The 26,312-nt window shown below is 41.0% G+C and overlaps 1 protein-coding gene and 1 long non-coding RNA gene across 7 annotated transcripts in view; one reads left to right on the forward strand and one right to left on the reverse strand.

Moving 5' to 3' along the window:
* The window catches only part of LOC112058777 (uncharacterized), a 121,424-nt gene extending 95,540 nt beyond the window's left edge, over positions 1 to 25,884 (forward strand). The window contains exons 4-10 of the long non-coding RNA XR_010602136.1: positions 7,323 to 7,367; positions 8,846 to 8,940; positions 13,249 to 14,107; positions 19,467 to 19,554; positions 21,187 to 21,298; positions 22,633 to 22,714; positions 24,704 to 25,884. This is a non-coding gene — a long non-coding RNA (uncharacterized LOC112058777). The remainder of the gene's footprint in view (positions 1 to 7,322; positions 7,368 to 8,845; positions 8,941 to 13,248; positions 14,108 to 19,466; positions 19,555 to 21,186; positions 21,299 to 22,632; positions 22,715 to 24,703) is intronic.
* Positions 1 to 26,312, reverse strand: part of NPR3 (natriuretic peptide receptor 3) — a 58,768-nt gene that overhangs the window by 28,523 nt on the left and 3,933 nt on the right. For all 6 annotated transcript variants that reach the window (XM_005308231.5, XM_005308230.5, XM_065598837.1 and 3 more), the window contains 2 exons: positions 20,691 to 20,813; positions 16,851 to 17,017 (listed from right to left, as the gene is read on the reverse strand). In XM_005308231.5, the coding sequence (XP_005308288.1) occupies positions 16,851 to 17,017; positions 20,691 to 20,813 (290 nt within the window). The remainder of the gene's footprint in view (positions 1 to 16,850; positions 17,018 to 20,690; positions 20,814 to 26,312) is intronic.

The raw sequence follows: 26,312 nt of genomic DNA on the forward strand, positions 1-26,312 counted from the left end.
CTGCCAAGTTACAGCTACTGGGGACCCATAACTCTCCATATCCTGATTGCTCTATGTATAGCAACGTGTTTTGCGTTTAGAATTGCAGAATACTGAGCCTCCCTGTTATATATTAAAGCCATGGAGTGTTTTAGTGATGGAGAAGGGTCTAAGCATCAGCCTCACTCGAGCTATGTGAAATGGCTAATATTTTCAAACTCGAGTGCCTAATGTATGGGGAAAGACTATGACTATGAACTCACTAATCAATTCATGTAGACAGGAGTTAACAGGGAAGTGTCCATTAAAAGAGAGCTGAGCTCCAGCTTCAGATCTGGATTTCAGGCCACCTCAAAGATTAAGTGTGTTCAGAAAAAAGCACTGGGATTCAGCCATAAAGCTGTCACTAACATTTTGTGTCTTGGTACTGTCAAAGTTGGCAGGAACACGGCCAGTTGCCTAAACCTGCATGTTCGCTGGGATACTGCACGTTCAGTGGGATACTGGAAAGAGTGTGAGGGCAACACAGCAGTTGGAATGAGAGGAACAGCCTCAAAGCAGTTAATGGGAGTTGTGTGTTTAAATCCACACATGCTGAAAATATACCCCATTCTCTCAGGCAACAAGACTGTTTCCCTAATGGAGTTGGAGCTTAGTGGTTCAAAGAAACAGGAAGAAAAGCAGCCCCTGCTAAGGGAAAGAGGAAAAAATAATAATAGAAAAACATATCTAGTGCAGAAAAGGCCATTTCCTTAATATTCAGTTTACGTTTGAAAAAGAACATAGTTACATCCATGTTAGCCTGCACTAAGGGCAGCATTTAGCCCACTGTGTGTTCAAAGAATGAAATACAGAAATAAATTGGCATCTGCCCAAGCACTCACTTGTTCACTAGATCAGAACTAGGCAATGGCTTTCTAAAGGATAAACAGCGTTCCAAGTCTCACTAGATGTTATGGTGTTTTGTTATGTAGTGACTGAGGGCTGCATCCTGCAACCTTTACTCAGGTGAGTTGTACCCATTGAAGTCACTAGGGCTGCTCACCTGAGTAAGCTTGCAGGATGAGGTCCTTAGGGGCTGTATGTAACAGTGAAAGATAGTACAGTGTTATAGAAACATTCATTCATGCACAGGCCCACCTACAGCAATTCCGGGCCGCAGGGACGTCCCTAGCGGGGGATGTGGGGCCCAGGGCGGAAGTGATGAATCTGTCACTTCCGGGACTGACTCCATCACTTCCGGCACCGACAGCACTGGGCTGGCCAATCACGCCTGCCTGCAGGGCCCGGAGCAGTCGCCACCCCGCATGTGCCTAGGAGCCCTGCGGGCCTGCCCAGGCGATTTAAAAGGGCTCCCGGGCCCTTTTAAATCACCCAGGCCCCTGTGCAATTACCCCCTTTTTACCACCACCCCCCCAGTCAGCGGGCCTGTTCATGCACAGTTAAAGTTTTTCATCATTGATGAAACATCCACTTTATATTTCACACCGAGCAAAGCTGTATCTGTGGATGTTAATAACAGGCATTCCATATTGTGTGTAGCTTGATTTAGTTCTCCCCAGAATTAAAGCGGATACTATAGATTAAAACATTTAGTGTAACCTGTCAGACTTGTCAGAGAAACAAAGCCAAGATCTTTAACACAGCAAACTCTTAAGGTGCAGCATTCTTTTAACCCTCAGAGGGATGGCTTGTTTTTGGCCATGGGGGTGGGGAGGAGAGGAAATTGCCTCTTCTCTCTCTCTCTCTCTCTCCCCCCCTTTCCTACTATTTGTATTGTAGTAACACTTAGAAACCCCAGTGATGAATCAGGGTACCATTGTGCAAGGTACTGTTCACGTACATAATGAAAAGCTGATCAGAAAGTTTACAATCTAAGTCAAGAGAGAAAAGGTGGATACAAGAACCAGAAGGGAGAGCTCATGGCAACAGTGAGAACTAAAATGTAGTAAGCAGAGGTCACAGCAAAGCAGCTGCCTAGGCATTGTGTCAGAGACGTTTTAAAACAAGATCCCTGCTCTTAGTGCCACTCCAATATTCACCATAGGTCTGATCCATTCAGCAACTCCCTCACAACAACAGAAAAGAAAATAATCTTCCTTTTGGTGTTCGCCTTTTCATACCTTTTCCCTGGAGGAGGTGGAGTCAAATGAAGGGAAGGATGGCCCAGTGTTTTCACCACTAGTCTGGGAGGCCCAGAGTCAATCATTTGCTCTGCTACAGACTTCCTGTCGCTCTGTGCCTCAGTTTCCTATCTGTAAAATGAGGCTAAGAGCATGTTCTTACTTCACAGGGGTGCTGTGAGAATAAGTATATTAAAGATTGTGAAGTGCTCCAAATACTACGTTATTTGGGGGATGTACAAATATCATAGAGAAATGCTTCTAGTTCCACCTTGGACATCTTTCTATATAAATGGAATTTCGAAAAGCACCTCTCCCAGAAAGGGAAGGCTACCCACCATTTCCATTCCTGGGCACATCACATGCCCAACCTTCTCCAGGCACAGTTGGAACAAGACATTTTCTCCAGTGTAACCAAAAGTGATTTCTGCTCCACTATATATCGCTGAGCAGTACTGAATAGCACTCCAAACACACTATACGATTAATAGTCAATATTCTGACTGGAATGCAATCCATGACATTTACATTTCCTGCAATAAGAGCAATACGTATGTAAAGGAAAATGTAACCAGGCATGACTGAGTCCTGGGATTTGCTGGCTTCCACTGATGCACCTCAGCTGCAAAAAGTTAGCTGTAGTGGGGGGGTTGCAATGGCACAAGGCTCTAGCAATCCCTGCTGTTTGGGGGGTGGCAGTGCTGGCCAGGAAGCCCAAGAGATGAGCTGATTTAGCCTCGACTAACAGTGCTTCTCTATAACTTGGACACAGTTTTAAGATGCTCTCCCCTTGGCTAATCACCTCCTTCCCCAGGAAGGAGATGATGCATATGCTGCCTGTCATCCCCTCCATTAATGTAGCTGTCCACTGGCACTGGGAGACGGGTTACCTCAGCCCACTGGGGTAAAGGGTAAGCCTGGTGATTTGTTATTACTGTTCTTCCTAGACAAAAGGATAATTAATACCAAGTAGCAAGCATATTATCTACAACAAATACTGGGGCACGTTCTACCTGGAACTCAGGATCAATGAGAGTTCTGCATGTGGATTTAGGGCAGTATTTAACCCACTATAACTAACTCTTTATATGTTTTAATACCACACTTGGGTCAGAACCTGACTAACTGTTCAATAAAAATTATAGTAAAACAACATTAAAAAACACTTGGTAGTAAGCTATAACAAAATTACACAAATTCCAGAGAATTTAGGGATTCTGAGTAGGTTATTGTCATTTAATAGAGGAAAAAATATAAACACAACATCCCTTTTCATTTATCTCTTCCTCATAATTCAGACTTCATTAAACTCAGAGAAATGGTAGGTGGGTTGCATAGGAAGAAAATCTAAGGGAAAAAGGAGTTCAGGAGAGCTGGCAGTTTCTCAAAGCACAATACTAAAGATACAACAGCAAACTATACCTATACGAAGAAAAGACAGGCAGAGTCATAAGAAGCAGATATGGCTCCATCAGGAGTTCTTTAATGATCTGAAAATCAAAATGGAATCCTACAAAAAGCAGAAAATTAAACAAATTGCTAAAGATGAGTAGAAAAGAATAGCAAAGGATGCAGGGTAAAAATCAGAAAGGCTAAGGAAAAAAATGAGTTAGAACTAGCAAGGGACATAAAAAGCAATAAGAGGAGGTTCTATAACTACATTAGGAGCAAGAGAATAGAAGGAAACTAAAGGTCCACTACTCAGCAGGAAGGAGAGCTAATAATGACACCAAGCAGGCTGAGGTATTTAATGCCTATTTTGCTTCAGTCTTCACTAAAAATGTTAATTGTGACCAGATGCTGCACACAACTAATATTAACAACAAGGGAGGAGGAACGCAAGACAGAATAAGGAAAGAACATATTACAGAATAACTAGATAAGTTAGATGCATTCAAGTTGGCAGGGCCTGATGAAATTAACCCTAGGGTACTTAAGGAATTTGCTGAAGTAGAATCTCAGAACCTTTAGCAATTATCTTTGAAAACTCACAGTGGACAGCTGAGGTCCCAGACCACAGGAGAAGGGCAAACACAGTACCTATTTTTAAAAAGGGGAACAAAGAGGACCCAGGGAATTATAGACCAGTCTGCCTAACTTTGATACATGGAAAGATACTGGAACAATTATTAAACAATGAATTTGTAAGTTAAATAGAGGATAAGAGGGTGATAAAGAAAAACCCAATGTGGATTTGTCAAAAACAAATCATGCCAAAACAACCTAAATTTTCTTTTTTGAAAGGGTTACTTGCCTAGGTGATGGATGGAAGCAGTAGACATGATATATCTTGATTTTTAGGAAGGCTTTTGACATGGGCCCATATGACATTCTCATAAGCAAAATAGGGAAATGCGGCCTAGATGAAAGTGTCAGGAGTCAGGGCCTGCAGCAGAGTTAGTCTACTCAGCACTTGTCAGGCCTCAGCTGGAGTATTGTGTCCTGTTTTGGACCCCACACTTTAAGAAAGATGAAGACAAACTGAAGAGAGTCCAGAGGAGAGCTACAAAAATGATAAAAGGCTTAGAAAACCTGAGCTATTAGGACAAGTTTAAAAAAAATGGGCATGTTTACTCTTGAGAAAAGAAGACAGAGGGGACCTGATAAATCTTCAGGTATGTTAAGGCTATTATAAAGGGGACTCTGAATTGTTCTCCATGCCCCATTGAAGGTAGGACAAGAAGTAATATACTTTATCTTCAACAAGGAAGATTTAGGTTAGATATTAGGAATACTTTAAAACTATAAGGATAGTTAACTACTTGAATAAGCTTCCAAAGGAGGTTGTGAATCCCCATCACGAGAAGTTTTTAAGAACAGGTTAGATCAATCCCTGACAGGTGATTGTTTAGATTTCCTTGGTCCTGCCTCAGTGTTGGGGGCAGATGACCTCTTGAGGTTCCCTTCCAGCCCTACATTTCTATGATTATTTCTTCCTCATTTTTCATTTGCAATCATTAAGTGGTTAATTTACTCATCATCTAGCTGGCACACCACAAGTTGCTCATTTGTCACAATTGTGAATTAAAGTATAAACCCATTTCCGTTCTAAGCTGCAGGATAGCAACACAGTAAAATGCAGAACAGAGTATAACAGAATGGAAAATGACATACAAGTACAGGGAAGAATCTCTCCAGCACAATAATTATAATGGTTCCCCACTGTTTTATTTATTTATTGCTTACTCTACCTTTTACAAGGGCATTCTTTTAGTCTCATTATCTAAAATATAGTCTTAAATTTCCACTAATTGCCTGCTGCCAACATACCAAACAAATGGCATCAAAAATATAACCTAAAACTATTCCTTGAGTTAAGATTACTAAATGCATAAGGGCAATAAGACTCCCTGCTTCAGCAGATTTGGGGCCTGATCCCAAGCCTACTGAAATCAATGGGAGTCTTTGCCATTGACTTCAGTGTGCTCCAGACCAAGCCCTTAAGGAAGGAGGTAAATCCCTTGGCTACACATGAGCAGTTCTCAACCAGGGGCCCTGTGGGGCCACGAGCAGGTTTCCGGGGGTCTGCCAAGCAGGGCCAGCATTAGACTCACTGGGGCTCAGGGAAGAAAGCCAAAACCCCACTGCCCCGATTCCTGCCAACTGGGCCTCAAGCTGAAGCCTGAGCAGCTTAGCTTCATGGGGGCACTGGGGCGTAGGTCCCTGAGCAGTTGCCCTGATTGCTACCCCTTAATGCCAGCCTGCATTTTACATGCAGAGTAACAGTTGATGTGGCTCATGTGGGCCATGGAGTTTTTATAGCATGTTGGGGGGGGCCGCAGAAAGAAAAAGGTTGAAAACCCCTGCTACACATCACAGGTCTCATTATCCTCCAGAACTGTCAAGAATGTCAGTCAGAGCAGGGGTCTGGGAATCAGGGGAGCAATCCTGGCTCCACTGAAATCAATGGGAATTTTGCCATTAACTTACATGGGACCAGGATTTCGCCCAGGATTCCTAGATTTTCTATTCCCAGTTTTCTCTAGCTCTCTTACTAACGTGATGTAATCATGTACAGGTTACTTTATCTTTCTGTGGCTTAGTTATTGTAATATTATAGTATAGTGTTTACTTACCTCAGAGGTGTTGTCAGGCTTAACTAATCAGTAGCACTGTTTGACACTGGAAATAAATTATTAATTGAATAAATTATTAGATTAATTTTGCCTTTATTCATCAAAGTATTCATTAATATAATCAAACTAGATATAGAGCTTGCCAAATACTTGAAAATATTATAGGTCAAATAATGTTTTCCTGTAAATATGGTGAAATTCACTCAACAATGTATTCAGTCAATAATATTTGACCAACTCTATAAATTAGTATCTATAAAACAGTTTTTTAGATCCGAGGTGCAAAGTGTAACATTACTGTCAAATGACTATTGAAAGGATTCATAACTAGAAAAAGTGTTTTTGTGACTTAAAGCATGAAGCATTTTTCATATCTTCAAATGTTCAGCTCTTCTTTTAACAAAATCTTTACTGACTCTTGTAATGAAGACACTGAGCACAAGACTATATTTAGATGTTATATTTTTACCCACATGGGCAAAGTCTAAGGGAAAAAATTAAGAGGAATGCCAATCCAGCTGAAGAAATTCTTTTGTTTCAAACACATTAGTCTAGTCACCTTACTGAGAGTCTATGAAGGCAGCATATAACACTGGCTTTGTGAATGCCTACATTTTAATGGTAAGAGGTTTGAATGGCTTATAATGTGACCATTAGTGCATTTTGGCTACAGATGAAAAGTAAGATAATCTAGTAACCCAACGAATAGTGCTTTTATTAGATCCTAAGTAAAAATTCAAAATTGCAGGAGCAGGCCAGTTTTTTAGAATAATAATTAATCTGAAAATCTAAAAGACTCAGTTCCAATTGTTAAGATATGTTAACTGGTTCAAATCAATGCAGCATAGGACAAATAGGGAGGGCACTTTTTGTTAAATGTTTGCCATTCGAACCTTGTACACAACATGTAACATATGTTGGGGTCCTGGACTGCTGATTTTATCACAAAACCACTCCACCTCATTTGAAATACTCGATTTTTACATACCTTTTGGGTTGTTTCTAAGTACTTCTCATACTAGAATGAGTAAAACCTCCAAATTTGGAGAAAGATCACTATTGGGGAGCCGTAGGAATGTTCATACTGAAGTCAACTCTACTAAGATAAGCCTTTAAATAAATACAGGACATTTGTTCCGTACAGGCTGATGACATCTGAAAGTGGCTAGGCAAAACCTGACACATAAAGGTAAGACAAGAGCCAATTTACAGCCAGGTGTAAAGACCATAGCTTAAGAAAGGCTACCCAGAAGAGAATTTGTTTTCAGTGCAGTCTAAGACTTCCTGCTATTGATTTCTATAGGTTGTTTAAAATATTCTATAGAGAGGGTACCATTCTCTATGATGATAATGAAAAAATAAAGTTAGCTTCATATTATGCTCTGCAAATTTAGTCAGTTGGAAGATTTCATTGTACTGAGGTTTGTCCTGGGTATGGCCACTCTCACCATTTCAGAAGAGGGGGGAAAAAACCTAACAAGCCTTGGGTTTGATTATTTAAAATACTACAGCATGTGTTCAAGTCTCACTGCTATTCTAAGACTTTCTAGCTATATGGGTATGTGAGTTGCTTTAAGAATGCTCTCTGCATCTGAAGAGCTCACCTAATGCAAGCGTTGCCATGGTGAATGGTTTTTATTAAATACCAGAGTAAATGTGCATACTTACTTGCAAAACCTGATGGCAGGTAGCTAATGCAAACCCTCAGGCTGCTGTTATTTATGTCTCCATTTTCAAATACTTTAAAATTATTTTTTTAATTCCTGGATACCAGTCAATATGTTTTATTTATCCAGTCCTCTCTGGAATTCTGCTAAATTCTTGCCTCAATGGTATCTTGTGGCAATGAGCACCATGGGCTAATTGGATAATTGAAAATTTGGTGAAAGAAATAATTCCTTTTATCAGTTTTGAATGTTCTGCCTATTACTTCCATTGACTGTCCCCTTGCTCTGGTATTGTGAGGAAGGCTGAATAGAAATGTCTGAGCCATCTCATAGTTTTGGACGTCCTTCTCATGCCCCGTCTTATTCATTTCTTCTCTGAAGCAAACAATCCCAGTCTTTTCAATCAATCTCTCTTCATATGTTAGGTTTTCCTCTTGGAATGAACTAAGCCTTTTGTTTCACTTTTGGACTCCTCCTACAAGGTTATTAGTACTCTAATTCTGTTCAAGGGGGGAGATCTACTGGGATTCCTAGACTTCCCTCCATTCCTCATATGCATAAGAACTCTCATCCTCTTTATTCACACAATCCATCCTAAAAATATATTGTTTCTACCAAGCTAATCATGTTAACCCACCTAAGTCGGTAGGCTTGTTACCTAGCTATTAAAAAACAACAACAAACCTGCATCCTTCTATGTTAATCTTCTTCACCCAGGGCTGGCTATGTTTATATTGTTCCACCTGCTCACTTAGGTCCCAATCCTGCATGTCAGTAACTTTACACCTGTGAATAGTTCTGTTGAATTAAACGGGACTATTTATGTAAGTGTTAGAAGAATCAAGGACTTACATTATAAACTCTGAGATAGGGACTGGATCTCTCTCTGTGATTTGTACAACTGCACTGAGCACCCAGTCAGCGCTTGGTAAATAAAAATGTTCATGTGGCATAACATCACAAACACAGGATAGGACCAATAATATCTATTTATTCTTAGAACGCCCCTGTAACAGATGGCTTGCCCTCTAAATGCTGCAGAGCTTAGGGATAGCCAACCTGGACTACTGAAGAGGCACCCCTGGATTGGATCAGGTAATTCCCTACAAAGGATAGCAGGTTGCTACAGTGAAAGTGGAAGTTCAGGACATTGTAGGAAGTGAGAAAGGCTTCAGCAGGAAAGACCCTGAATAGGGTTACTATATGACTGGGTTTTCCCAGACATTGGCCTCTTTTTTGAGTTCCTTTCTCTGTCTGGGGGGGATTTTTCAAATAACAGGAAATGTCCCAGGTTTTTGCAGAGCAGATAAGTGGCAGCTCAAAAAGAGCCCCGATTGGTCCCCTTCTCAATTGGTCCCTCCCCTGCAAGCCACAACTGCGGGATCGTGCCTGCCCAGGCCCCTCCCTGGGAAAAGTTCCCACAGGGAGTCGCTGACTGATGGCTGTCGCTGCATCCTGGGCTTGTGCCAGCTGCAGTGACAGGGAGCGACACTGCCCCCGAACTCCAGTGCCTCTGCTGCAGGTACCTCCCAACTGTACCCGCCCCTCCATCTCCTTCTCCCCCTCCAGCAGTGTCCTCTTTTTGGGAGCATTAAATATGACTACCCTATTGATACCAAGGGGCTTGGAGTGGGAAGTCAAAGCCAGAAACCTGAGGCTCCAACCAGATTATGGGCAGGAAAAGCCTGGGAGTGACCTGACCAGAGGGTAAAACTGACGGGCTGTGTTTTGGAACTTTGAGTTTTATTTTGAAACTTTATTTATGTGACTAAACTCAGACCCCCAAGAAAGGGTGGTGAATGGGTGAGAAAAGCCTGTGTGGAGTTTAAGAAGCCCCTTGAAGGGGAAACTGAGGTAGGTTGCCTGCAATATGACCCAATGTCAGGAGGGGGTGCATGGGAGGTGGCTGACCCCACTGCAGCCTCCCCTCCCCTTTCTGTCAGGTAGTCAGATCCTCAACTGGTGTAATTTAGTCTAGCTTCACTGAAATCAGTGGACACTGGTTTTTTACTAGCTGAGGATCTAGCCCAGAGTGCCTAAAGGCTCAGCACAGGTAGCCTCTTGTCTCTATTTGGGCCTCATCATGGGTGTTCAGGTCTGCCCACATGGGCAGATTTGAAGGTCAAGGCCATAATTTGCAACTGAACATGTTCTGTTGCATCTCTAAAAAAACAAACACAAACAAAAAACAACCTCAAACTATTTGACTCCAGTAAATTCTCTCATGCTGAAATCTTAGTCCAACATAGCTGACTGCAGCTCTGCTCATAAAAGCAATCCTCTCCAGTAGCTGGAATGTGAGCCCCCAGGGCTGCAACATCTCTGAATACCCATTGAGACAAGCACTTCTATCCTGGGGAAAAAAGGGATCAAACGGCCACCTTGTGCTTCTTTTTTTGGCACTGGATTGCTATTTGCTACCATATTTCCTGCTGCTGAGGTCTTTATCACCTAAATCCCCGAAGACTTTTTGTTCAAATGACCTCATTTTTGCTGGGCTTAGACATTTGTGCCATTAAATAAAGAACTTCCAGTTGAATGTTATTTTTCGTACGTTACTTTGGGACTATGAAATGTAGTGGATGTACTTACTGGCTTCTAGAAAAGTCAGTTAGTGAATGCTCTGGGGTTTTTTAAATGTCAGTTTGTGCAAAATGAGCTATACATGCTCGATCTGCTCTAGTTCAAAGAGAACAGGCCCAATCCTGCGCTCCTTTGAAATCAATGGCAATATTCCTGTGAATTTAAATAGGAGCAGGATACGGCCCAATATTAGCTTTCGGTAATGCAATAAGCATAATGCACAAAGACCTTTAAGAGGTCCTGCAAGTTTCAACATCTTAACTTCTTGTTAGTGGAATATAATATATATCTGGCGAGTATTTTAAAGAAAGAATATCCTGCCTGCATTCTAATATTTCATAGAGGCAAATACATATGTCTGTTTACTAAAATGAAATGTGACTATCTGTGAAACCAAAGTAAAAAGACTGGAGACCTATGGGAAATATACAAGTATATAAGACTAGCAATGCTAAACATGTACATTCCAGTGAGTCCAATGTTCTTATTGTAAGTCATAACTAAAATTTTGTACTAACTGGTTCAGTTGAACAACTTAAAAAATAACCTGAGACACTCTCTGCTCTCCCCGCTCCCGCAGAAAAACTAAACAGACATCAACAGTAAGAGGGAAAACTAATTCATGTCTTTTCTTATCTTTTCTGGCACTCATCAACTTACTAATATTCAGTATTTTTTGTTTAAGAACCAAATATACTCAAGAGATTAGTCCTTCCCATGATTAGGGAAGCAGTACAGGCAATATCTTTAATTAAAAAAACTGGAGTAGCTACTAAACCCAGAAAACTTAGCAATCAGGAGTCCAACTTTGCTCCTATTAAAATCAGTGGGAAAACTCCCATTGACTTCAATTGACATAGAATTGGGCTCCAAATTCCTAATTATGTTCGTTGACAGAATTAATTTTCTTATTAAAAAGATGGCATGTGAACTCTTTTTTTCTTGCTACTAAAAGCAACATGAGATTTGCTTTTATTCTTTCAAACACAATTAGCAAAGCACTCTAGGCGCTGAATAAACCTATTCATTTGAACAAATTATTCCCTGGCAGAGGCATAACCCCCCTCCCTCCAAACCCTTTCCTATTCTAATGCAGTCAAAAGAGACACAAAAGCCTGCCTGTGCATTTATCCTGCCTGGCTGGGTCTGAGAAAGACAAATGGGACATACACCATTGAATATGTTATATTTTTCCTGTCTCTCTCAGTGACTTTACTGAATTGCTTACTTCCCCCCTCCCTAATCTTTGTGCGTGTACAATCCCAATTAAAGGATGATGTAAGGCAATACACATGGGGGAAGAGTCTGGCATGGAAGTTACGGATGAAGTGATAAACTTTATGACTACTGCTACCTCCCACATAGCTTTTGTAGATAATTGGTGAAGCCCTAAAAGTTGCTTTAGAGGCTTCCCTTCTGGGCCATTTCTCATTTAGAAGACTTAAACCCTTACAAATAACAGATCGTCGCTTTTTAAAAGGTAGTGTCTAGCTGATCTAAATAACGTATTTAGCTTTGACTTTGTTCACATTCTTTGGGTGAGATAGCTTTGCAGGCAAATTGAACTTCAATTTCCTTTTCCTGGTGCTCATTGTGAGTGTTGGGAAGAGGACAGTGGATAAGAAAAAACTCCACACATCTTTCCCAACAAACAATGCTGCTGTGCCGTTAATACAGTTGGAATGTTTATTTAATTAGTTAAATTTTCAGCTTTTAAATAAGAAGAAAAAACAAGCTATGGGTGGCCTGCTAACCTCAAAAGAGCAAATATCCAAAGTTATAAAATCATCCCAGCTCAGAATACTGGGTTAGATATAAAAACAGCATTTACTGAATTCTGCCCCCAAGTCAGGAACAGAGGTAGTATTAAGAAGTTTCAAACTGAAGCCTTAAGCCAGTGCATTAAGTGCTTAGTGTTATTTAATAAAAAATGGACTGTGCATATACTTTAACTGAAACACTGTTTCTTGCTAAACATTTTTTTAACCAACATGTCTGTCTGGAATTATTCTCACCCCAATACAGAGACAGTTGCAAATGCTGATATCAGATAAACCATTCCCATTGCTGTCTCTAGCACCTTTATCTTAGAGCTCTTATGTTATGCCTTTAATCCAAGCATCTCAAATCATTCTACAAGTGTTCAGAGCATGTTGTGAGTAGCTGACTGATACCTTGTTTAGCTCCCAGAGGATGACAGAGGCAATGTCTTAGCTAGTAATGTTAGGCTGCTTTACTGTCCCTAATTCTGACTATCCATTCCAGATGGATTATTGAGAAGTTTCAACTACTAACGGCCTGATTCCATAGCCCATACCCAAGCAACTCCAGATAAACTTCTACAGGAGCTAAGCCTGCGCTAGGGGCTAAGCCTACACCTACTGAAGTCAACTGGAGTTTGGCAATGGGTAGCAGGATTGAGGTTGGAGACCAGATTATCAGAAGAGCTCAGCTCCCATTTAGACACCAAAATAAGTGGCCATATTTTCTAAAAGCTGCATGTTGGGTGCTGGGCTTTTGGGGAAGAATCTCTGTTATTTAGGTAGATAAATAGAAGCTAGGCACCAGGCCCCAACACCAGAATGGGGAGCGAGGCCCAGTCCCATGGGACAGGAGTGTAGGGTGGGCTCATTCTCCAACAGCCTCCTCTCGGCACCAGGCTGGAATTAGGATGGTATTGCTGGGGTTTCGGTCAAAAAAAATAAATAAATAAAAGACACGATGCAGCTGGCGGGTTGCTTTATTAAAAAGTTTGGGAACCAATTGTCTAGTGCCTTCCTAAAAACTCTCTCTACCACTTGCTTCTCTGACTGTCACCAGTGATCAGTTAAAGACTGCTTAAAGAAATTCATCCAGGACAAGGATTCCCAAACCTTTTGGACTTCATCCTAACAGCGAGATTGTCTCCTGCACACCTCCGCACAGTCAGGTTGGCACGGACCATTCTTGATTATAGGGATGCTACTTAGCAACTACTTACATGGAAAAGCAACATCAGGAAGGTTTTGTGTATTTTTAGCTTCTTTCTGTGCAATGTACCAGCTGGAAACAAGGAGGGACAGTGCCATGTGAGCTGCTAGCTCTCGACCGGCCACAAACATGTCCACCAATCTGAGAACTGCTATGTGCTTTGCCCCCCCTGTTTTTCTATCCTTTCTATTGGCTGTTATGTTTTCTCCATTTTTATTATGCTCTGTGTAGTGTAATAATGCCATTGGAGTTTACAATGGCAAGAGTTCAGGACAAGATGCTGTATTAATGAATCTCTTTTTGTCAGAGTCACTGTCAGATAAATTAAGTCACCCATTTAGAGCTTCATTCTCCCATACGCTGGAAAACCCAGCACAGAGAAGTGGAAACTCTGTTTTACAATTCAGAGTTTCCCTGGATATTTACACTGGGACACATGGTTTGCCATATGCAGAAGAAGCTGAGGCTTGCACTCAAACACCCATTGCTCACCCCTGTAATCTACTGCAGGCAATATTCTACCTGCAGTAACATGCCCACCTTCCCCAGTAGGTTTCATGTGTAGAAAAATCCAGTAGAGTGGAGACATCCCCACCTCCTCCCAGTCGACAGAGCCTGAATGCTGGGAAGCCTCCACCGAGGGAAACTCTCTTGGAGTAGCAAGGGCCAGCATACAGTGAAGCTGGCATCCCCTTTCCCTTCCATGCAGGTAGGAAGAGGGCTGGGCCATGAGGCCCTTAGTTTTTGTTTTGCTTTTTCTTCTTTCACAATTTTACAAAATGTTACTTTTCTTAATTTACATTTTTAAAAAATTGCTTGGATTGTAACAGTGTCTGCAATTGATTGCAGTGTCTGTCTGTGGTGTCTGCAACCCAGTCACTGCTGTAGTGTGCTAGTGCATGAGAATCAAATAGGGGGAATTGACTAGTCTGTTTTCATTGCCCACGCTGAGTGACTGCAAAAAATAAATAGTATCACAAATGGTAGTAAATTAGACTAAAAACTGTTCATTTTTTATTGCTCTTGGATATTAGTGACACAATGATATTTAACCTGGTAGCATCCCTTTAAAATTGTTTATTTTTTAAAAAAATCATGAGGATAAACTGATGTGGGAAGGTTTTTGAGTAGATTAGTATAGCACAGTAAGTAATAGTACAATTTCAGTACACATTGAACTTGTGTTTGAAGCCCACCCCTTTTCCCTGTAGCTCTGAGCCCCTTCTGAGCAAAATATAAGAGAGCTTTGGGGTCACCTGACTCTGTACTGTGGAGAGCGACTAATGAATGTTATCAACACTGAGATCTGACTGCTCAAGCAGCTAGGTCTGATAAAAGTGAACAAAGAAAGTTGGCAACATGGGTGTATTTACAGGGAATCTCCTATTTGGAGAATAAATTAGCCAACAAAAAACTCATCTGTTTGCCAGCATGAGGGAGCTTGCTGATCTCTCACATGCATTGTGCTAATTCTGCACATTATAATGGGACTCATATTTTGTTGGCAATGTAATTCTAGCCAGGTGTTTAACACAACACTGAATTGATACACGCATGGTCCTCCAAACATATCTTTGAAGTGGGCTCCATGTCCTACAGAACCACAGAGTGCCTCTCCTTCTTACTCCAAACTGTCCTCCCTAATTCACCCACCTCCGCCTGTGAGCTGGATAGATAACATTCGTGCTCCTGGCTTCATTGGCTCTCCTAGCCATTTGGCTGCTCTTGCTTTCTGAACATTAGCCTGGCTGCTCTTGACTGGTGGGGCTACCTGGGCAAGTCTTCAGTTCCAGTTGGTGGGAATCAGGGTTTGTCACTCTCCTTAACAGATCTCAAAGTTCCTTGGAAGGCATCATTATCCCCATGTCCTATGGGAGTTGTGCTGTCATAACTTCATCCACAAAGATGTGCAAATCTGAATGGGCCTCCTGTGCCCTTTGTTGGAGCACTATTTGAACTCAGTCATGCTTTCTGTTTCATTGTAGCAGTAAGGTGTGAACCAGGCTTTCCAGGATTCAATCTGGATTTGCATGTTTCAATCTGATTTGCATGCTTGCTGGTGACTGGAATTATGACCCAAACTGTGACTGTAAAGTCTCCTGGGTAACTATATCAAAAAAGCTTTTCATTCCAAATAACCCTCCCCAGTACCTAAAACCACAAATAGGTGATAGATTTTCAAAGAGCTGTTCTATGGTTGGTTGAGTGCAGATTTTCTGCAAACAACTGATATTGTACAATACCTTGCAGGAAAGACCTCCTGTTTGTTAACTCAGCATGCACATTAGCATAGCTTTTGTTTTAGACCTTATGTTTCTGCTCATAGTCTCAGTTTCAAGCAATATATATTTACTGTTTCTGCTTTCCTTTATTTTATAAAAGTCAATTAATGCCAATCCTTTAAACAATATAAAAACATAATAGTGTATGAATGTATCAAACAAGTAGCTTTTCCTGACTTTACCAATTTCACTGGTCTCCTGTATAAATGTGGTAATTTTAGTTCCAGTAGTAGCAATGGTGGGAAAGTTCTTGCACGGCCCTGTTGCTGCAATGGATTGACATTCTCACCATGTTCCCCTGGAGCCATATCAGCTTCAGCTCTCATGTGGTCACATTCTCTTCTAGCCACAGTAGGGATTTTTTAGTGGCCATGGAAAGTTCCCCCTTCACAGGGAGCCAAGTACCTGCACCAGCATGCAGGCAACTGTGCATTTATTGTGCTGTGAGCTCCCTCTTATCTTCATCTCAAAGAAGACACATCTAGGAATGATCTTAGAGCACTATCCTTTCAGTGTTTCTGATACGCTATACTAATTCCCAGAAGCATCTTCCTCTAGAGGTGAACGGTTACAAGAAATATAGTATTTTACTTCCCTCTTTGAAGCACTGTGGTACTTCCAGGTTTAAAATACTTGACAGGATTTGTGGAATACCTCCAGTGGGTATTTGGATGGTTAAAACCACACAGACAATTTTAGCATGGTAAGCTGGGAAGTAGGGCACAACTCCCCTTAAGGATAAGAAAAGTTCAATTTACCAGATACAACAAGAGTGCACAACCTACTTAGACCCCATTTTCCTAGAATGAAAAAGCATAAGGGAGAGCTGGAATGAGACAGAGAATACAGAAATCAAGAACAAACCAATATTTTATCAATAAAAGGAGTGTGATGAACGATGGAAGTGCTAGAGACGTGTGGAGCCCTTGTTTCTCCTGCCCCTCCCACTGTGTACTCCCTGATGACTGTGGACAAAACATAAAGAGCAATTTCCTTTAGCCAGGGAGAAAAACATCTTACCAGAGAGAGTTCACAAAGTAACAGTGAGTTTCACAACTGAACCTAGGTGTTATTGACGGATTCAGAATAGGACACTTTGTCACCTTTGATTTAATCAGGAGCCTGTTTTTGAGGATGCTAAAAGCTCTAGGCTCATAATCAAGTACTTACGTAATCATCCTCGTTCAGACCTTGTTTCTGAACAGAACTTTTCACTTCCATGGAAAACCTCTCAAACTCAGGTTTCACTGTCCTCAGTAGAGTGACTGTTTGGAGGGATGAGTAGGCTTGCTTTGCTTCAAGGTCATGTTTGTCTCCTCTCTTCCACGAGCCATTTCCTAAGGGAGAAATAAAAATATTTACAATTCCAGGCTAGTTTGCATAAAGGGCTCGCTCTCCCTTTCTGCTTAAATATCCCCTATACGTTGCTTGGGGTAGACAGCAATGTACAAGATATTGTCACGTTTGTGCAATACGTGCTGTGAGGCTAATGTAAGAGAATTCAACATGCCTCTTGAAACTAGGGGAACAAGATGCAAGGGGGACTGGCATAATGCCCTTGAAATAATTATACAGATTATGATCCTTAGTCAGAAGCCCAGCCTAGCAGAATGGTCAGCAATAAGGTTTTCTTCCCATATTTGCTTGATTATTTTTAACATCTGAAGTCAAGTCTAGATATGAGCAAATAACATCCTCAAATACAGAGAAGCAGGCTGTCTAGGGGCTACAACAGGTGAGAGGGAGACGGAACTGGATTCAGTTCCCAGTCAATGTGCCACTGACTCCCTTTTAAACTTCGAGCAAAGTCAGGTCTAAGTAGAGTAAGAAGAGTAAAGTAATTACCTGGAATGATGATATCACACAGGGCCTGATCTTGTAGCCACTTGTCACCCAGCTCTCCCACTGAAATCAATGGGAATGCCATGTGCACACTAGCTGCACGATAGGCCCAGTTTCTCTTAGCAGAAAAACAAACACCCAACTACAAATGTGCCATTGCACACATTGTACTTGCATTTGCCCAATGACACAGCAGGTGGGAGACTGGACTTGGGAAACGAATACAGTAATCAAAGATTTTTAAATTCAGTTGCAGCCTATTTGTTTAAATGCCTTTGCCTTCCTGGCCCTGATCCTGTCATGTCCTGAGTACTTCTTGTGCGTTGGCTGAGGCCAAAGGACCTGATTCAAACCCCACTGAGGTCAGTGGGAAGACTCCTAGTGCCTTGAATCGGGTGCTAAGACTGTTCTATGGAACTGATCAATAATGAGGCCTCGAGGGAATAACAGTGTCCTTAGACAACTTGCTTTTAAATGCTTAAAAATAATTAAAAAAACAGTCATTTTTATTTTTGGAACTAAAAGCCAGTTGTGACTAAAAGTACAAAGACTAAAACTGCAGAACACAAGTAGCTGTTGAGGTTTGGAATCCGGAGACACGCAGGACCCTGAGATGAGGGAGGATGTGGTCATTCAGCCTGGTTAAAGGAATTTGTTGATTTATAGACAGGCAGAAAACAGGTCAGCTGAGACCAAGGGAAGGGAATGGAGATGGATGAGATAGAGTGAATGCCAGAGATGGCAGCAGCCAAGTATCAAACATTCTATCCGCCTTGACTTGGGACTATGTGCTTGCACAGGGATGGATGAGGGATAAAGATCTTATGGCCATGAGTGGGTTACACGGACCCTGGATCCAGGCATGCAGGTGGGTGAAAAGTGGGAGAAGCCTGTATTTCACCTCCTCTGTTCCTCAGTGTGTTGTGATGGCAGCAGAGCCACTGGGGAGATGTCATAATTTGCTGGAAGTACAGGCCAATTTCAAGTTACTCACCTCCTCCTGACTGAGCATGAGGGAACCAGTGAAGGAACAGGGCCTGTGAGAAGCACATTTCTTTCAGTGTGCTGCTCCCGGGATACTGCAGCTGCTTGCCACTCCATACACAGAACCTGTGGCAAAGCCACAGTCTAGCCCTCAGTGAGATCCAGGTCAAATGGTAGCTCCCTTCCATTCTCTCCTTTCCCAGAGGAAGGCCTCTGTGCTTGGGACTTTGTTGTTTGTTTACCAAAGCTGTGAAGGTGCTGCATCTCTATAGCCCTTGTGGATTATGATCTTAGCAAAATTCATAAATGACCCTTTAATTCTTTAATTTTTACTGACCATCTATCAATTTTTTGTCTCATCTCCTCATGAGGTTCTCAGCTGGCTGTAACAGTAGCTATCACAATTCTAGATTGTAACCCAATCAAGCACAAAAGCTTTGTTCTACCAGGAGGTCCACATAGAAGATCTCTGAAAAGTGCATGACAACAGCTGGCAGCCACAAAACATTATTAAGCCAGGCTCTAAGCAGCATAGTTCCCCAATCCCACATATATGCCACATTTTGGATCTTGGCTTTCCCAGAGACAGCTGGGTTTCAGGTAATATTGGGCCTAAATGTGAACAAGCTTCTGTACTTCAGTCTGACCTAAACATGCTCACTTGAAAAGCTGTTGTAAATGGAAACAGAGAAGCTACCTTTAAATAACAGAGCTTCTAAAGTAATTGTACACACTTTCAAATTCTTTCAAAGATTGCTTTGGGCATGGAGTCTGGGAGCAGCACTAAAATGACTTTCTGATGAAGCAGCGCAACTGTTGCAGCCTCAATAATTAATGTGCCTTTTTACAAATTAAAATAAAAAACTTTAAGGACAACAAAAAAGAAGTGTGATTGTGTGATCTTATAGGAACAATAGCTACTTGTAAATCATATTCTGTCTTATGGTTCTGTACCTTTAGACTTCCAAAAACACAAAGTTTATTGCAACAGAGGGTCCTGTGGCACCTTTGAGACTAACAGAAGTACTGGGAGCATAAGCTTTCGTGGGTAAGAACCTCACTTCTTCAGATGCAAGAAAAAGTTTATTAGAACTGTAAGAGGAGGTTTGACATTCTGTGTTCAGTTTGTTTACCTTATGCATTTGACAACAATTTGTGTACAGTCAGTTTTGTAGATTTCTCTTCAGAGTTAGTTTGCCCCTTCTTAAAAAAGAAGAGCAGAAGATCCTTCTAATGTTTTTTCCCCTAAGAATTATTTACAAAAAATATTCAGGAAATGCTATTTAAACTGGTCAGTTGCCAAGGAGTCAGATAGACAGTGCTCCCTTAACTCTGGGGTTGTGGTGCTGAGTCCTTTGTGAAATATTTACCTTAACTCCTAAGGAAAACTTAGTATATGGATGTGTGGGGCACAGAAAGCTGAACCAATTCAAAAGTATAAGTACATCACATGTATATTATACTGGGGTGAACATGACTGTGCTTTTGTGCACCAGGTGATACAAGGCTAAATATAGCAGCGTGTCTCTGCAGGAATTACATGCCATCAAAAACTGGAGCACATATTAGATCAAGTTTTTCCAGCCACTGGCAGGTGTACAAATCTGCAAAACTCCCACTGACTTCAGTGGGACTAGGATTTCACCCCAGGGCGTTAAGATTCTGGCTGGTGATCTAGGCAACCCCTCACTACCTTAACAATGACTCTCTGTGCTGGGATTCACTGTGTCACTGCTGCCTACCTCCCAGTCAGTCATGTGCAGTCTAGCCAACAGGGGTTGGACTATTCCAGGCCCAAGACTTGCAATCACAAGACTGGGATTTAGAGCAACCTACTGTGAATTAGAACACACAATAGAATAGAAGGTAGTGAGAACTGGCTGGTATAACAAAGGTCTTTGTTGAAGCAGTTTTCCCACAATGTAAGGGAATTTCTATATTAGAACTCTCATTTAGTCACATAGCTTCTTCACACAGATCAGTCCAGAAGTAGTTAAATCCAGAGTTTCTGGTTTCCTTCTCGCTAATATCATAATTCAAGTGGCGGGTAACCTCAGGGCCAGGGAGAGATAGTGGTGTATTTTAAGACTAATAGTGGTATATTTTAAGACTAACAAATCTAAAAATGTTATCATGTTTACAGAAAGTTTCGCAACATACTGCAGGGGTGGGGAATAACAGTACCATATGACGAGCTGTTGAAGAGTTCAATATTGAAGAAAGCGTAGTCCCCATTGGTCATTCCTTGTCGATGAGCAGCTAGCATGATGTTCCTTATTGTGTCACCGCTGGCACACATTATTACAACTGTGGAAGAAAATGGAAAACAGAGATAAGAAGCTGTTCTTGAAACCTCTGGGAACAGATTATGAAGCTTGTCTATTGCCAGAGACAGTGACCTGAACTGTCCTCCCAACATTTTAAAAATCATGGGAACAGGGCTAACAATTAAATCTGGGGTTTCCAAAGGAGCCTAAATGAGACAGGGGGATACAAATACCAAAGGCCAATCCTTTACCCACTGAAGTCAATGCCAAAAATCCTATTGACTTCAGTGGGCAAAGAATTATGCCCAAATACGATCTTATTCTTGATTCATGTAATGTGGTGAGGTTTTTGTTGGTTTGTTTAATTGTGCATTTAATTTTTATTACAACAACAACACCTAACTCTTATATAGCACTTTTCATCAATAGATCTTCAAGCACTATACAAAGGAGTATCATCTCCATTTTATGGATTGGGAAATGGAGGCACAGCTGGAGAAGTAACTTGCCCAAGGTCACCCACAGGTCAGTGGCAGAGCCAGAAGAACCCAGGTCTCCTGACTCCCAGTTCAGAGCTCTATCAGCTGCCTTATTGCAAGTGAATATGAAATTATTCCAAAATTAAGACATAATTTTATCATTTTATCATTCAGAATTTCATTTTGAATACCTTGAAAACAGTTACAGTGTTAAAAGACTCAAGGTCTCACTTATCAAATGATCCAAAAGACAGATAAAAGTTCGGATCCTAAAATGTGATCCGCTATTATTCAGCGGTACTCCATCCATGCTAGCAGATTAGAAGATCAGAGCTATGCTGTCATCCAAGAGGTAATATCCAGGCAACGTTTACATTACTTCAAAATTCTAAATACGGAGATGCAGCTGAGCACTTGGCATTCTGGTTTGTACAGTATGCTGGAGAGGAGGGGGTTACAGTGGAAATCTACTGTTGTTACCATATGTCAGAATTGGTGCCAGTGATTTGCAGAAGGACAAGATACTGGATGGCTCAATAAGCTTGAGAGAGAAGTCTGGTCAAAAACTCCCAGGGCATGTTACTAGTCTGTTTTGTGCATGTGGTGAAATTCACCCCTTCCCGCTCAATAACTTGAGTAAAGAGGCTTTGTGCAGGGAGCTAAGTGGAAACTGCAGGGATAGAATCTACTTCCCAACCTGCCACTAATGGGTTGCAGCTGCTATTCCTGCCTATAGGAACATAGTTGCTGTTCCATCATGCTGCCTTTTTTTTTCCTAGGCACTTGATCTGTGTAAGCATGGATCTAATCCCTGTTTTTCCCTCTGTACTAGCTTAATGATGCTAGCACATAGTTCAGTTCCCCAGCATGCAAGGCATGGAAGGCAACATCACCTGTTTCCCTCTCCCCCTTCATCAAGAGGTGTACTTCTCTCATAGTAAACAGTCTATATCACAAACTGCTATATAACTTCACAATACACGTGAAACTAGCTAAACTATTAAATATGTGCAGGTCTGTGTCCAGGCAGAGCATTCTGTTCCCATTCCTAGGATGACACATGCAGCAAGCACAGAAGGCGGTCTGGTGTGATACAAATATGCTTGTTTAATGGCCTGGTCCATGAGATTTGATCATAAAAATCAAAATAAAAGTTGTCAGTGCGCTGACTAAAAAGAAACATAACATATATTCTCAAGAAGTACTGCCATGCCATGATAAAGCTACAACAATGGAAGCAGCTATTTTCATCCACACAATAAAGCTCAATCAAAATCATATTCAGTTTTTCTTGTCAAGTGCTTGTGCTCACATAAAATAAAGTTGCAAGCAAGCTAAATCTTTACTCACACAATCCATCTTCTTCCCTCTCTTTTCTAGGTTTATTCCATTATAGGCATAATGATCCAAATTCATCTCTGGCATAACCCAATACACTTCAGAGAAGTTCCACCAGGGACAGGTCTGTCTTAATGTCTGTAGTCAGTTAGTATAAAAATTTCCAGAGCAAACTATAACTTATGAGTATTGAGTCTCTTACATGGGGGGGAGGGGGAGGAGAGCTCATGTTGGATATAAACTTTGGCATAGGAATTACTGAATCATTATCAGCAAATACAGCCTATGGGATCAAATTCTTTCTGGATTTACACCAGGAATGAATTTGGCACACTGTTCCTAATTGGAAAGGTGAGCTGTTTTTCTTTTAAAACACTTTCTAATTGCCCTCCCAATCGTCTCTTGACTTTTGCCTTCATAATTCACATCTACTATAAAATCCCCATCCTGTAAGTGAAATTGAAGTTATTCCCCCTGCACCAGTTTATGACCTTGACTAACAGGAATGAAGAGTGGAAAAATTTCGGTTTTAAAATGTGTTGATAGGTCGTAGTTTGAGAGCTGATAAAGGAATGTGAGGGGACAAATGTTAACTATTTGGATGTGGTTTTAGCACAGCAGGAATATATCAAAGATTACATTTTTTTGGTGTGTACAGGAAATACACCCATAAAATCCAAAGATAAGTTGTGTGTGTGTGTCATTTTTTGCAAGCTTTTAAAAATATAAATTAAGTAAAAATGTAACTATGTTTATTTGGTCTGTATTTGTAAATTAGTAGAAAATATAACTAAATTCTTATAAAAAAGCAGAGTCCTGTGGCACCTTTAAGACTAACAGATGTATTGAGCATAAGCTTTCGTGGGTGAATACTTTCTACGTTCTTCAGTTTAAAATATACATATCAAAGTAATTCCAGTATTAGTGTTTTGATCCTGCGAGCACTTACACAGTGCTTAACTCTATGGACGCAAGTAGTCTTACTGAAATTAATGGGATTACTCAAATTCTTAAATTAAGCATGTGCTAAAGTGTTTGTAGGATCTGGACCTCAGCCAGCATTGCTGAGTTTTGTTAAACTAATTATTGCTGAATTGAAAGCTTTAGCCAGTTGACTAGATCTGGAAAAGCATTAAAAATACAAAGGCCAATCTTTGTAATAAACACTCACTTTTCATGGTAATTTTTTTTGTAACATTAAGATTTGGAAGAACCATTTTCAAAGGCTTAGAGTCATATTTGCCAAGCCGTCTTCCTTTCTCAACCATGGTTACCAAATTTGGCCCTATCAAGTTCATGGCCATGAAAAACGCATCACAGACCATAAAATCTGGTCTCCCCCCCCCCCCCCCCCCCCCGTGAAATCTGGTCTTGTGTGCTTTTACCCTATACTTTACCGATTTCACAGGGGAGACCAGTGTTTTTCAAGTTGGGGGTCCTGACCCAAAAAGTAGTTGCAGGGGGGGTCACAAGGTTATTTTTGGGGGTTGCGGTATTGCCACCCTTACTTCTGTGATGCTGCCGTCAGAGCTGGGCAGCTGAAGAGCGGCGGCTGCAGGCTGGGAGTCCAGCTTTGAAGGCAGAGCCACCGCCAGCAAAAGTAAGAATGGCATAGTATGGTATTGCCACCCTCACTTCTGTGCTGCTACTTTCAGAGCTGGGCAGCCGGACAATGGCGGCTGCTGACTGAGAGTCCAGCTCTGCAGGCAGCAAAGCAGAAGTAAGGGTGACGATATCATACCAGGCCATCCTTACTTCTGCGCTGCTGCTGGTGGCAGTTCTGCATTCAGAGCTGGACTCCTGGCCTGCAGCCGCTGCTCTCCAGCTGCCCAGCTCTGAAGGCAGCACTTCCGCCAGCAGCAGTGCAAAAGTAAGGGTAGCAGTACCGCATCCCCCTCTACAATAGCCTTGTGACCCCCCCCCCCCCCCAAACTCCTTTTTGGGTCAGGACCCCTATAATAGCAACACTGAAATGTCAGATTTAAATAGCTGAAATAATGAAATTTATGATTTTTTAAATCCCATGACCGTGAAATTGACCAAAATGGGCCATGAATTTGGCAGGGTCATAACCATGGTATAACTTTTAAAATGTATTGTACCTCTGTATTAGGGCTTGATCCTACCCAGGGCACGTGGGATAATGCTACCACATGGATGGGATCCGAAATGTCACTGAACACAGCACGGCAATCCTGCTGGTGCAGCTCGCCAGGTGTGCCAGGTGCAGAGAGCTACATACACATGGCCACCATGCAGTAGAGGCAGTCCAGAAACACCCACGCCCTCCAGGAGAGTGTGCTCCATGCTGTTACGGATGTGCGATACAGGAGGCTGCAGGAACTGGAATTCTGGTTTCCAAACTACATTTTCAAAATGTTACCTTAGTGTGATAATTGTAAAAAGTGTATTCTGAAAACTAAAATTCATTAACTCTTTAATGCAGACATTTATGAATGACCACATAAGCAGGTTCTTAACTTAACACATGTGCATAAGCCCCATTGAAGTAAATCCCTTCCCCATTGCTATGAAAGTGAGTGGGACTATCTGCATGAGTAAAATGAGTAGAATTTGAATTTATATCAAGATTTCAGTGACTGTCACTCTCATTCTAATAAAAAAATATGAAAAATTAAGCAACGATCAATTGCAAGTATAATCCTCTGAGAAATTATGGAAATTCCCCTTGTAAACAGGAATGAAACTGAAGATAAATGAGTTGAAGGAAGGGAACGCCATTCCCTTTTAAAACGTGGCTATATATATGAAATTAGGAAGAGATTAGAAAAGAAATCAAGTTCCATTTGCTACAGGTTAACACTTTTCTTATTGAAATAGAATTATTATGCTTTTAATCATCAAGAAAACAAAGCAGAGACATAAACCTTATGTTCATTAAAAATGCTTCTCTGCTTGGCTATTTTGGCTAGCTGTTATTTGTTGCATCTTATTCATTCAGGAAATCACTTAAACTAGTGCTTAAATTCCTCTGTTCAACTTTAGCACTTGCTTAAGTGCTCTCCTGAATGAGATTAAAAATCCATCAGTTGGTACCAATTATCTCATAGGCCTTGTGAGTTCAGGAAATTCACACCAGTGTAACTATATCACTAATGCAAAGTCCTAAAGCATATACACTGCATCAATACAAATGTACCATGTAGTGACTGCATTGGGGTTATATGGAGCGTGATTTGTATCTGTTTTGAAAAAAAAAGACCTCACTCAATAGGATTCTATTTAACTGGGAGTTACAAAAATAGTTTTAAGTGCATATTTTAAAATTTAAATCTCCAGTCAGTTTTAGGGAAGGAGTTTCTTTAACTTGATCCACTATCAATTAATGCACAGTGCATGCTTGGAATATTTTGACATGTTTCTGCTTTTTTTTTTTTTTTGGTTGTTTTTCTTTTCAACAAGCAATTAACAAAAATTTCCATGGTTAGCATTGCCTGTAGCAGGGAAATGTCATTTAATATGCTTATGTACCAAATAAATACATTAATAAGTAATTAATTCAGGTTTGCAATTAATCCAGTGCATTCTAAATAGGTGGGTTGTTCTATTATGTTTCACGCTTTTTGCTATTATATGATATATAATCAATTCATCCAGCCTAAGGGTAATTTTTTTAAAGACATTTTACAAGCCACTTATCTCCCTGTTTTGCTAACAGTTGGTGGCAAAATTACTGCACACATGCAAGAGTGAGGAATTCA

The sequence above is a fragment of the Chrysemys picta genome, chromosome 6 (assembly GCF_011386835.1).
Source record: "Chrysemys picta bellii isolate R12L10 chromosome 6, ASM1138683v2, whole genome shotgun sequence".
NCBI classification, from domain to species: Eukaryota; Metazoa; Chordata; order Testudines; family Emydidae; genus Chrysemys; species Chrysemys picta.